At 35.7% G+C, this 14,006-nt stretch overlaps 1 protein-coding gene across 1 annotated transcript in view; it reads left to right on the top strand.

The window, feature by feature from the left end:
• Positions 1-14,006, top strand: part of CPA6 (carboxypeptidase A6) — a 222,943-nt gene that overhangs the window by 172,470 nt on the left and 36,467 nt on the right. Inside the window, exons 7-8 of the mRNA XM_039841813.1 lie at positions 8,280-8,390; positions 8,877-8,967. Of these exons, the coding sequence (XP_039697747.1) occupies positions 8,280-8,390; positions 8,877-8,967 (202 nt within the window). The remainder of the gene's footprint in view (positions 1-8,279; positions 8,391-8,876; positions 8,968-14,006) is intronic.

Genomic DNA, 14,006 nt, shown 5'->3' with positions numbered 1-14,006 from the left:
CTCTATCATTTTTCATTTCTTTGCTGAAACTTAATCTTTACTGGCCAACGCCTTCTCATAATCATACATTTGTGTAAAACGCCACTGGAAGACAAGGGGGCAATGCAGCTACACACTTTGCTGTCTGTGTGAACTGAATAACAGATGCTCAGGCACCGATCACCCACAGACGGACTTCAAAAGAAGTGGCATAATTGGTCACAGACCTTGATGCGCATCTGTTTTTTACATAGTGATTTGTAGACTGAAGAACTAGCAGTGATAGCTGAAATTTGAACTGTACTTGTTGGAAGATGATGTGATTTAACTATCCCATAACCGAAATTTGTGTATATCGGAGCTGCACAAAGTAAGAATGCCCGTACTTCCTTTTTGGTAGGTAAAAAAATTCTTACATGGATTTTAATAAAGCCACAAAGCTGGTCCTGGCCTGCACTCTGTTGGTCCTGAGTAAACAAAACCAACCATTGTTTTTAGGCTATCTCAGTATAAAAGTTCTAGAAATGTGAAGTAGTATTACTTAGGAAAGTGTAGAGTGGACATGCTTCTAATATTCTTCCTGATGACACAAAACATTCCAAATATTTATCTATATCTCTTATAGAATATAGAATAATAGATAATAATTTTCAATCATCACCTACCCCATTAGTCATCTCTGGGCAGTTCTAAGTTTAATTAGGTATAAAAATAACTAAAATTTACAAGATTAGCATATGATTTTCCCGTTCTCCATCACTCATTCACAGAGCCTTTGCTCACGTTGCTTTCAAACTATTATGTAGTTACCATTTTGTACTTAATGAGCTTCTCATAGTGTGACATCAAATATCTTTCTAGACTAAGCTCCTCTTTTTAAATTTTCCTGGAGATGGTTCAACATATGCATATCGATCAAGGTGATATGCCATATAACAAAAGATTTAAATCATATGATTCTATCAATAGATGCAGAAAAGGCATTTCACAAGTTACAACATCCATTTATGATTTAAACCTTAAAAAAAAAATAGGTATAGGAAGAAAGTACCTCAATATAATAAAGGCCATATATGACACATCCTCAGCTAATATTCTACTCAGTGAAAATTGAAAGCTTTTTTTCTCAGATCAGGAGCAAGACAACAATGCCCACTCTGACCACTGTTAATCAACATAGTACTGGAAGTCCTAGCCACAGTAAGCAGGCAAGAGAAAGAAATAAAAGGCATCCAAAATAAAAATGAAGAAGTAAAACTGTTGTTGTTCACAGATGATATGATTCTATATATAGAAAACTCTAAAGACTTCACCAAAAGACTATTAGAAACAATAAACAAATAGAAAGTCGCAGGATACAAAATCGATGTACAAAAATCTGTTGCATCTCTGGATACCAACAATAAAATGTCAGAAAAAGAAATGAAGAAATGATATCACATGCAATTTCAACAAAAAGGATAAAATACCTAGGAATAAACTTAAAGGAAGTGAAGGACCTATACGCGGAAAACTATAAGACATTGTTGAAAGAAATTGCAAACGACAAGAAGAAATGGAAAGATATTCTGTGTTCATGGATTGGAAGAATTAACATAGTTAAAATGGCCATATTAGCTAAAACAATGTATATATTTAATGCAACCCCCCTTAAAATCCCAATGGCATTTTTCAAAAAAAAATAAAAAATCCTCAAATTTGAATGGAATCACAAAAGACCCCAAATAAACAAAGCAATCCTGAGAAAAAAGAACAAAGCTGAAGGTATCACATACTCTAATTTCAAATTATACTATAAAACTACAATAAACAAAACAATAAAACAGAATCGAGAGCTCCAAAATGAAGCCACATGTATATTGGCAACTAATATTTGACAAAGAAGCCAAAAACATACAATGGAGAAAGGAAAGCTTCTTCAATAAATGATGCTGGGAAAATTGGAAAGCCATGTGAAAAAGAATAAACTAGACTGCTATCTGATACATACACAAAGATTAACTCAAATGGATTAAATATAGGACCTTGAATATAGGACCTGAAACAAAATACGTAGAAGAAAACATAGGTACTAAACTTATGGACCTTGGTTTCAGAGGGATTTTTGTGAACTTGACCCCAAAGACAGGGGAAGCAAAAGCAAAAATAAACAAACAGAGCAAAAATAAATGAATGAGACTACATCAAACTAAAAAGTTTTGGCACAGTGAAGGAAACCATCAACCAAACAAAAAGGCAACCAACTGAAGGGGAGCAAATATTTGCAAATGATAACTCCGATGAAGGGCTAATATATAAAATATGTAAAGAACTCGTACCACTCAACACCACCACCAACAACAAAACAATTCAATTTAAAAATAGGCAGAGGACCTGAACAGAAACGTTTCCCAAGAAGACATGCAGATGGCCAACAGACATATGAAAAGATGCTCAACTTCACTAGCTATTAGGGAAATGCAAATCAAATCATAACAAGGTACTACCTCACACCTGTTAGAATGGCTGTTATCAATGAGCCAAGAAATAAGTATTGGAGAGGATGTGGAGAAAAGGAGATTTTCATGCACTGGGTCATATGGTAGCTCTATTCTCAATTTTCTGAGGACCTTCCACACTTTTCCATAGTGTGGTGGTTACTAGGGGATGGGGAGTGGGTGGAGGATGAAGAGGGTAAAAGGAGTCAAATATTTGGTGAAGTAAGAAGACCAGACTTTGGGTGGTGAGCCCACAGTGCAATATACAGACAATGTATTATAGAATTTTACATCTGCAACTTATATAATGTTATTACCAATGTTGCCCCAATAAATTTTTTAAAAACTTCCCTAGGAACTCTCTCCTGCTCTAATTAATTCTCCTAGTATTGAATTTTAAATACCTCTTTTGTATCTAGAATGCGTGGTTATTATATTTAGGTTCTCTATAGTAATTCTAGAGGAAAAAGAAAAGTAATGGAAAATTTAAAAGCCATCTTTTTAAAAGCTAGTGACACCAATCCTCGAAAAATACCCCAACATTCCAGGTTGTCATGGGGCTCTAGAAAACAACATCCAACCAGATAAATCCAAAAATAGTCTTGGGCCTAACTTTGTCACACCACAAAAAAACTTTAGCAGTTGCAAAATTTTCCTTCAAATTTACCCAAAGTTTATTTGGTGAATTCTGGTATATGACATATATCTGTTTATGGGGAAGCCAAAATGGTCTTGGTAGGTGGTGAGTACCAAGTAGATTCATTCTTTGCCTTTCTTAACTCCAGAAACTCCCTAACCTAATGCCAAAGATATCATTTTCCTAGAAAAAGATAATAGTCAGGACTTTCTCTGATATCTTTTATATTAAAATTAAAATTCATTCCGGTGAAATATTTTAAAAATAAATTGAAGTATATGTAGTACCTAAAGACCGCCACATGGAGGCGTGTAGTACATTGCTTTGTGACTGGCTTTCGATCACGACTACTTACTTAAGCCTTCCTCATAGGTGATAGTACTAGTCAAGAAATTAAACTTGTAAAGCCCAGGTGGAACTTAATTAGTAGGCATCTCCTTGTCTGTGTGTACAGGTGGTGTGAACTGACAGCTAGTGAGTCTTACACATTTGAAGAAAAGCACACCCCTCCGTTCTTTGTGATGATCATATGTTGAAATCAGGAAAGAAAAAGTCACATGGTCATCTTTTTTTCCTAGAAACTCCACCTAAACCATAAAAGAGAAATGATCTATATCCTATTACTTAAAGCATTCAAGCAAGGAGGTCTATCAACCGTCTTGTTCACTTCTGAGCAGTCATCACAGTGTGATCATTCTCGCTTTGTCTGACCAGATGGAGAATGGCTGCAATTCTTAAGAGAGTTATAACAATCACAGATATAGCATATGCAATACAATGACACCCTGTTTATCAGAGGAAGAATACGTTCTGGCAAGTCTTGGAAATTAAACCACTCCAGAATAGAATACTAGAAAACACTTTCCTTATTAAATAAATTATTTTGAAATGAAGAACTTTAAAATGAGGCCATGTGAATAGCTTCGAAATATAAAACACAAAATTTGACAGAATTATAAGAAAAAGTGACAAATGCAATAATGTGAATTTTTTAATATAACTCTCAGTGACTAAGACACCAGACAGGCAAAATTTTTAGTAAAAATAGAGACTATATTAATAAGAATATAATATAAGTAGTATGACTATAAACTTCATCTAATAAACATATATAGAATCTATACCCAATAATTAGAGAATGTATTTACTTTTTAAGCACAATAGAAACATCGCAAAATTTGACTAGATGCTGGGCCACAAAACAAGGTTTAAGAATACCAAAGAATCTACATCACATAAACCACATTCTCTGACTGTAATGCAGTTGTTAGAAATTATTTTAAAAAATATGACTTAAAAAAGGAAACACATATTTTAAAATGTAAAAATATAAACAGTTCATGGTTTAAAGAAATCAAGGAAAATTTTTAATATTTACAACTGAACGGAAACGAACCTGTTATATATCAATAAATCTAGGATGTAGCTAATACCGTACTGAAGGGCAATGTATGGTTTTAAATAAATATATTAGAAAAGAATTAGGCCTCAAAATTAATGAGCTACGCTTCCAAGGCAAGAAATTAGAAAAAAAAAAAAAAGCCAACAAAAGAAACAATAAAGAGTAGAAATCAATGAAAAAGAAAGCAAAGATATATATCTTCCCTATTATATCTTTGTTTTAGATTTAATTAATTTCTGTTCTAGGCCTATCCAGTTTACTCCCCAAATAACAATAGAGTAACATATCCTTGATACCAAAACCAGACAGGGACAAAATCAGAAAGGAAATTATAGGCCTAGCTTACTTAGGAATAGAGATGCAAATATTAGCAACTCGAATCCAGCCAATATAATAAGAATACATATTATAACCAAATGGGCTTACTCCAGGAATACAAAGATGATTAAACAATAGAAAATTACTTACTGAAATTGATCATAACAACAACTCTACGATTGTGTTTATACGTGAAGAAAGAAGATTTGCTAAAATTCAACATCCATTAAAGACAAAAAGAAAATAACAACCTGGGACAGGACAGAACATCTTTAATGTGCTCAATCTTGATTTCAAAATTAAGATGAAGAGGGAAGGGTCAAAAATAGCGAAGACAATTCTGAAGTGGAAGAACGTCCTAGAAGACTCAACAGATTCTGTGTAAACCACCCTGTGGTTTTGGCGAATGGATATAAACCGAAGCGCACCAGGGCGAGTCCACCACAAATTAAAACTTAACGTTTGACAGAGAATATGCTAACTCACTGAGGAAAAGACAAACCATCCAAATGAATACAGCGGCACAACTGGTCTTCACATGGAAAAATGATTTAATAAATCCCAACCTCACATCGGGTAAAAACTCGTTCCTAGGAGGTTTAAGGCCTACATTTGAAAAACAAACTTTAAAACAACTTTTTGCAAAAGAGACAGAATAACATACTTATGATCTTAAGGCAGAGCTGGGTTCTTAAATAAAACATACATTTAATGGTGATATAATTAAAAATTTGTGTTCAACAAGGACGTGATGAAAATAGAAAACAATAATCTGCGAGAAAGAAATGTCCGTGATGCATATAATCAAAGGATTAATATCCAGAATATAAGAATGAGTTTAATATAAAAATGGGTAAAAATATGAGTGAGCAATTTATAGAATGGCCTATTGTTATATGAAAGCTATTCAACATAGTTTATAACCAAGGAAATGTGAAGTAAAACAACAAATAATTTCATACCCATTAAATATATTTTAATTAAAAGTTTAATAATACCAAAGGTTGGTAAGGTTGTAGAAATATGGGACTCCCATTCACTGCAGATAAGAGTATTTACCGATTTAGAGAGAAAACGACGACATTTAATAAAGTGGAAGGCATGTAAATCTATAACCCAAAATCCATTCCTACATATATATCACATAGAAATTTTCACATGTGTCTAGAAGAAATATGCAAGAATGTTCATTACAATATTGTGACAATGAAATATCGGAAGCAACCTGGTCCATCAACAAGATAAGAGATCAATATAATGCATGTTTACCTGTAACGGAATACCATACAGTAGTTAAGAGTCATCAACTGAGTATCAAAAAATATAAAATGGGGGAGAACAGTAGATTGAAGAATGATGCATCTTGATCTCTTATGCATGAAATTTCAAAGCATACATGTATTGTATATTGTTCATGAATCAAAATATATGTAGAAAAACAAAATCATGTGGGGAAGGATAATGTCACATTTAGGACAGTGATTACCTTGGTGGAGGGGAGGAAAATGGAATCAGAGAGTGATAAAAAGGAAGCTTTAGTTTTCCCTACAACATCTCAATTTTTTTAAAAAGATTTCACAAAGATGTGACATGTAGTTGGTGGGGACATAGATGTAATATTCTTCTCTGTATTTTTTCTATTTACTTAAAATATATTGTGATTTTAAAAAAAGAAGTTAGCAATATTCTTTCAAATACAAATGTATGGTGATCACTTGCATTGGTGGAGGAGAAGGCCGGATAAGAGAACATCCTCATGCAGGTCTCTAGCATAGCCTGGCACTTAGGTGCTAACATGACCCATGATCCAAGCTTGGAAAAGGTGAGATGTCCCCAGTTTGGACTGAGACAAATGAGCTAAGGTCCCCAATGCTAGGAGGAGAAATTACCATGACTTTTTCCTACCCGCTTCTTTCCTGCTTTGTTGCCCCCAGCTCCCTTTTCTTCCATCTCTTCTCTCTTCCTCTCTAGAATGGCGTGAAAAGCCACAGCTACCTAACTTTAAAGGAGGAATGTAGCTAAGCATATAGCTATGTCACTGCCAAGCCCAATAGGAAATTCCTCCAAGCATTGGGGAACCTCCATTTATTAGAGAAAAACAAAATTCTAGGATATGTACGATTGATCATATACTAGGGATAGTCTTCTAGTTTGAAACATTAGACAGTTCATGGAAATTCAAGCATATATGAAAGTTCTACTAAAGTTCTACTAAAGCAATAATTTATTAGGCCAACAAATTATCATTAAGCCTTAAAGGAGAATAAGAGACAATTATATTAACCTTTATCGACTTGTGTTAATCACACAGATATTTAAATTATACTTAACAAAATTGTAGTTAACTCTTACATTCTTGAATATATCCCAATATTTTCATTGTTATTTCCAGGATAGTGACAGTTTCTCATAATAAACTATATTATTGGATTGCTCTCTATGAACAGAATTCTCACTGTGCAAACACAGAATTATGCTTATCATGAGTTTGGAATGCCTACTTAACTAGATAGACATAAAAGAAGATTGAAATTTTAAGTATTAAATTTCCCAAAGCAGTATATACATAATTTAAGAATTATTTTATTTTGAACTGTATTTTTATATGGTAAAAACTCAAACAATCCAAATGGGTATAAAATTAAAAGTAATTCTCTCTCCTGTGCATTGTCCCCCAGTCCTCCTCCCCTGAGGCAGCCATTGTTATAAATTTCCTATGTGTTTCTCTAGGATACTTTACACATAGATTACATGCACCAAAAATAACTTTTTAAAAAAGGAATGGTATCTCAAAATGTCTTAAGTTGACGTAGCATGTTCAATGCTTCTCTATTTGTGGCCAAATAGATATATAGCACAGAATCTTCAGACTTGGGGTCAGACACGAAATAAGTAAAACCCAATCTCAAGAGCAAGATGACAGATGTTACATTGTCCATTAAACTTTTTATAAAGTCAGGAGAGAACCGAGTGTCCATGCAGTAAGTCTTAAAACTGGAATCTGGTACCGATTAGACAGAAACAATTAATTGACATGTATAACTAGCCTGTTATGATGTATCATGTAAGGATATCAAAGTATATTTAGGTAAATATTTTGTCTGCGATTAAATGGAATCTTTAAAAGAACTGATTATACAAAAGCATATATAAATCGTTGCTTTCTTAATAAGCCTAAAATTTAGCCAGATCTGAAATACTGCAAGAGGCTGCCCAGTTAATCTTTCACCACCTCTGCTAAAATGTTATCAGTAACAAAGAGTTTGAGACAAAAGTCTCGGTAGAGAATGTGATGTCCAAGAGTATAGTTCATATCAGCTTATTATGTTTTAACCCAATATATTTGGTATTTCCCATGGAGAAAAAGGAGTTTTTGTTGTTCTTTCTGTGTTTTTTTGTTTTTGTTTTTTTTCTAAATCTGTATCTGAGATCAGTTTGTAAGAAAAATGTCACCTTTCTCTTTTAGGCTCTTCTAACATATAAGAGTGACCCAACCATGAGAAAAATGATGAATCATCTGTATTTCTATATCATGCCTGTGTTTAACGTGGATGGATACCATTTTAGCTGGACCAATGTAAGTCACTTTGCCTATCCAACTGGAGAGAAAGGCTGAATAAATCATAGAAAACAGAACAGGCAGGAAGCTTGTGGGCAGCCAGCTTAGACATTCCAGAACTACAAGAGACCTCTGCCCCTCCCCCATCATAGCAGCAACCTTTTGATTGTGTTTGTACGTGTAGCTTGGCATAAGAGTTCATGTAAACAAAGATTTCTCCTTTGAAATTAATTGTGAAAAAGCACTACTTTAGTCCAGCTTATTCCATTTGCCTGTGAAGAAACGAGGCCAAGAAAAGACACAGCAAGTCTGTGGCAAATACCAGAGCATGAACCTGGGTCTCTCCTGCCAATCCAGTCCTCTGTCTACTCCCTGGAAAGCTTCCTCTGTTCCTGGAGAAACTCCCCTCAGCGCTGCAATTCCTTCACTGGTTGAGCTAGTAAAATGCAGGTGACTACCCTTCTGAGTATTTTTCCTATACTTATTTTCTTAATTACATTCTAGGATCGATTCTGGAGAAAAACAAGGTCAAGGAACTCCAGGTTTCACTGCCGTGGAGTTGATGCCAATCGTAACTGGAAAGTGAAATGGTGCAGTAAGTTGGGAACTCATTGAGATTCACATCCAAAGGTTTCCGCGGCTTTTACTCGCAAATGTAATGAGCCCGTTAGGACTCTAAAGTAAGACTGATGTTTTTGGGTATGTGCAAAGCTAAGAGAGAAAAAAACACAGATATGTGTATTGGGGCTGTAATTTGCAAAAGAAAATGAAAGTGTTTTTAAATATGTAAATATCAAGAATTTAAATCTGTCTCCCTGATTCTGAAAACTGAAAATTTAAACACAGATGTAAAAGCAGAAAATGGAGGAATACAGTATTTGTCATTCAGAAACTAAAATAAGAATTGTAGTTTGTGGTATAAATCTGGTTCAATGTTTTCATCCTTTCACTGAGAGTAACACTGATCCTGCCTTCATCTGTCTGTGAGGATCAGAGCCGCTGGATCCTTGTCCAGAATCCACCAATCTGCCAGTTATGCATTGACTGGCCACATACTCGGTGAATGTATTTCTGCTATATTTCATCTTTCATTACTACTACCTTTCAAGCAGGGATAGGATATCATTTTAAGGAAGGAAACTTGCAAAATAAAAAAGCAGGTAGGGTACCGGAGAGAGAGAAAATTAGCCATAGCTAGTGTACACTAGGCAAAAACTTTACCTCTACCCATCTTGGTTTTTTAGCTGGGACTCTTAACGAAAAAGACAGCTTAACAAGAAGAAAACAGTTTATTAACATGTGTGGCTCCTGTCACACGAGAGAAAACTCATGAAAAGTTACTCAAAGTAGCAACTTCGAACTCTGGCTTATGTAGCGTCTTCAACAAAGAGCAATAAATTTGTAAAGAAATAGGACAAAGGAAAGCAGCTTGAGGCTTTCGAGGACAGCAAACTGTGGGAAGAGACATATATGGGAGGAAACGAATGGAGTAAGCTTTGTTTGCAGATTCCTCTGGTGCCCTCTCTGGGCTGAGAAGATTCTGTCTCCAGTCAAAGAATTTATAGCCTGCATGTACGCAGAAAAGAGAAGAGCGTACAGAGAGCTTTTCCCGCATGTGCTGCTGCTACATTTCCTTCAGCTCAAACTAATTTTTATATCATGAGGTATGTTTTGGGGTGACATATGTTGGTTTCCTTCACCAGCATCATACTTGGCAACAGGAGGGAGGACAAGGAGAAGAACTATCAAAATGCAATTGTAAGGCGCTGCCCTTTGCAGAGTTAGACCTTAGCTCCCTCAATGTGTAGACTGTTGTGTAACAGAAAATCTTCATTAGTCCCTTAGAAATGAGGCCTGTCACAAAATCACCCATCTTATGATGCTTTGGGTTCTGTGTTAGACACCACTCCTCCCACCCCACGAGCATCAGGCACAATAACTGGGCATGAGCTAAGACTGCTTCCACACGTCCCTCCAGGCCACCTCCCTTCATCGGTTAGAATTGACAAATAACCTGGTAGAGCAAGAAGAATATGGCTCTGGAATATGACAGATATGACTCGATTCTACCATTATGAGCTCAGTGGTATGGGCAATTCTCTTTAATCTATCTAATAATAATAATAATAATAATAATAATAATAATAATAATAACACCCACCTAATAGGGTTCTCATAGGAATTAAAGGAATTTACTATGTTTTATGCCGAATTCAGTCCTAGCTCCAAACAAAGGGTCTAAATATCAGTGACCCATCCCTTCTCCCCCACCCTCCGAGCCTCAGGTCAATTGATTGTAAAACTACTTCTTTCCTCCATAAGACAAGCTTAAAAGTGTTTACACTTATCGGGGAAGAAAGAACATTATATAAATGAACATTGTATAAATACTATAAGGTGTTACTATTGATGGCTGTTTAAAGTTAAAACATGTTTCTTCAGCCTGTACTGAGACAACAAACTTGTTTTCGTTAACTCTCTAAGACCACTAATTTTAACTCCCTTTTCCCCCCTCTCTCTGCTGAGACCATTTTGCATGCTCATGACTGTGTGTCCCATTTCACCAGTTGGCATCTACCCACATCCATATGTATGTCATACACATGCTGCTCATGATCATCTTGAGCACCCTGAATGGGTAACTGAGCTGCGTAACGCTAGCAGGCCGGCCAGCTCTGCCTGTGTAAAGTTAGACTCTTGTTTATTTCCGATTACGAATAAGCATCTTGCTTTCCTTGGTTCTTCTTCACTTACCCAGCTTGTTTCCTTCATACATATGCCTTCTTTGATTTCTTAGTTTCAACTGCTGTTCCAACTAGAATTCCTTTGATTCTTCCCATTTTTTGATCATTCTGATTCTTCCTGTAAGTCAACACTCAAGATGTTGAAGAGGGAATGTGGCAAATGTCAGTTGCAAAATGACCTTGATAGACCACTGTAAGTGGTGCAGAAATGCAAACAACCTGGCTGGCACCATCTCTTGCCCCAAGTCACCCAAGTAGATTCAGGTGATTTGACAGGCAAGCAGATGTGGCCTTCCCCCCTCACAGCATCAAATCCATCTCCCTACAGGTATTTGCTATTCCCTCACTGAGAAAACCACTCTTAGATCAAGGGCATTGAAATAAGTGAAATCTCTAAGTGAACCTCCAAATAAGCGTCCATAGTATAAATAATATGGAAATGCCCATATTATTTAGGTCCACGGAAAACACCTTCAATTCAACACTGAAGGCACAGAAACAACTGCTTCTTTCTCTTAACTAAGTGAGTCTCAAATTTAAAGAGTAGAACATGAAACTGCTTATTACCATGAAAAATCTGTAAACTCCCATATGAGTGTTACACTTGAGTGCATTGAATGAGGAATAGACAGGCAATTTAAAGCATACACATGAAAACAAGCATACCTTTCCAAGACTTCATAGCTCCCTTGAGGGCCTTGAGCCATGAAATGAATATCATTGCACTGAAAGTCCAACAGAGACTCAACAATTCAGAGTAGGGATGAGAACCAAGAATAAATATATAAATGTTATACATTCATTGCCAAAGTTAACTGAGCACATATATTCTGCTAGTCACTGTGGGGCGGGGTTTCCCCTTTCCCTATGTACTCTATTTAGAGAACTTTATGAATACTGCTTTTTCCAAATTGGGATAAGTCCAGGAGAGAGGCAAAGGGTTTGGATGATATCCATACATAAGCTTTAATCCCTGAATAATTCAAGTGTTGCCTACACATAAATTACTATTAGGACAACCTACAGAATGGGAAAACGTTTGAAAATCATATATCTGATAAGGACTTGTATTCAGAATATTAAAAGAACTCTTACAACTCAACAATAAAAAGACAACCCAATTTTAAATGTGCAAGTGATTTGAACAGATATTTCTCCAACGAAAATATACAAATGGGAATAAGCACGTATAAAGATGCTCAGTGTCATTAGCCATCAGGAAAATGCACATCGACGTACCACATCATAGTTACTAAAACGGATGTAATAAAAGAGAAAGACAATAACAAGTGTGGGTGAGAGTGAGGGAAAATTGGAACGCTCCCACTTGCTGGTGGGAATATGAAATGATGTGGCCACTTTGGAATACTGTTTAATAGTTTCTCAAAAAGTTAAACAGAGAGTTATATGACCTAGCAATTCCACTCCTAGGTATATACCCAAGAGAAATGAAAACATCCGTTCATACAATGACTTTTATATGAATGTTTATAGCAATATATTTTGCAATATATTCACAACAACCAGAAAGTGGAAACAAACCAAATGTCTATCAACTGATAAAGTGTGGTATATCCATACGATGGAATATTACTTGGCCATAAAAAAGAATAAATACTGATATATGCTCCAAAGTGGTAGAACTTTGAAAGCATTATGCTAAGTGAAATAAGCCAGTCGCAAAATAACAAGTATCGTATGATTCCATTGATGTGAAATGTCCAAAATAGGCAAATCCACAGAGAGTAGATTAGTGGTTCCCAAGGGCTAGGTAGAGGGAGGAATGAGGAGTGACTGCCAATGGGTAAGGAGTCTTTTGGGAATGAAAAATATTTTGGAATTCGACAGTGGTGATGATTGTGAATATGCTAAAATTCATTGAATCGTACACTTCGAAAGAGTGAATTTTATGGTACGTGACTCATTGCTTCATAAAGCTATTAGAAAAATTTTAATTGCCATTTAGGAGCTAGTTAGGCACTTAATGAAATATAACTACTTTTTTTAGAACACTCAACCACCTACTATTGTAAATTAGGTGTGAGATGGAAAAAGAGATTTGTTTGCATCCCAATTACTATGTCCCTCTCTGCACATGCCCTCTCCTACCAGAACCCACTCACTCTATCGAAAAAGAAAAAGAAAAAGAGGGGTGGGGCTGTTTGGGGCAAATATTTTGATAGATCACCTGAGATGAAAGGGAAACTACTACATACTGGTTGTTTTAAGACAATGCCTGTGAAAGAATAGATGGTCACTGGCTAGTTTTCTAAGAGGATGGGATCCTTTAGTTGAAGTGTCTTAGTTTTGAAAAAACTATTGTGAGAACCTGAGCTGAATTTCTGTAAAAATACAGGGAATTTCAGAGACTAAATTTGGGGCAAGGAGAGGGGGCAAAGAATGAGAGGTGACCAGAATATCTAGAAAGGAACTTTGGAATTCAAAAATGTCTAATGAGGATTTTAATTAAATTTTGCTGCAAAGTATGTAAATTATCTTTGTTACTGCATAACCACCATGATCAGCAATATTCAGCACAATCTACTTCACTAAGGCTTGTGGCATTGGATCTATTTGGGAATATGAGGAAGTGCTAAGTCTGGCCTCCGGGTAAGCTCGGGGAGAAAAATAATCCACATCAAATTTTCATGGAACTCGCAACAGGAATGCATTGCCTTGTAAGACGGTGAATTTACATCACTGGAGATTTACAGACAAGGTTGGATAACTTTGGGCTGAGAATGACACGTAGATGGGATTAAACATCAATGAGATGTTTGAAGTAGACTCTTAAAATCCCTGCCACTTCTACGAGGGGTGATTCTAACATATTATGTGTTAATTCAATTTTAAATCAAAACACATGTATTAAGCATATCTATAATGAGAG

This window comes from Pteropus medius, unplaced genomic scaffold (assembly GCF_902729225.1).
Source record: "Pteropus medius unplaced genomic scaffold, Ma_sr-lr_union100, whole genome shotgun sequence".
NCBI lineage: Eukaryota > Metazoa > Chordata > Mammalia > Chiroptera > Pteropodidae > Pteropus > Pteropus medius.
The sequence above is the reverse complement of the archived record's forward strand: the minus strand, read 5'-3'. Positions and strand labels throughout refer to the sequence as shown.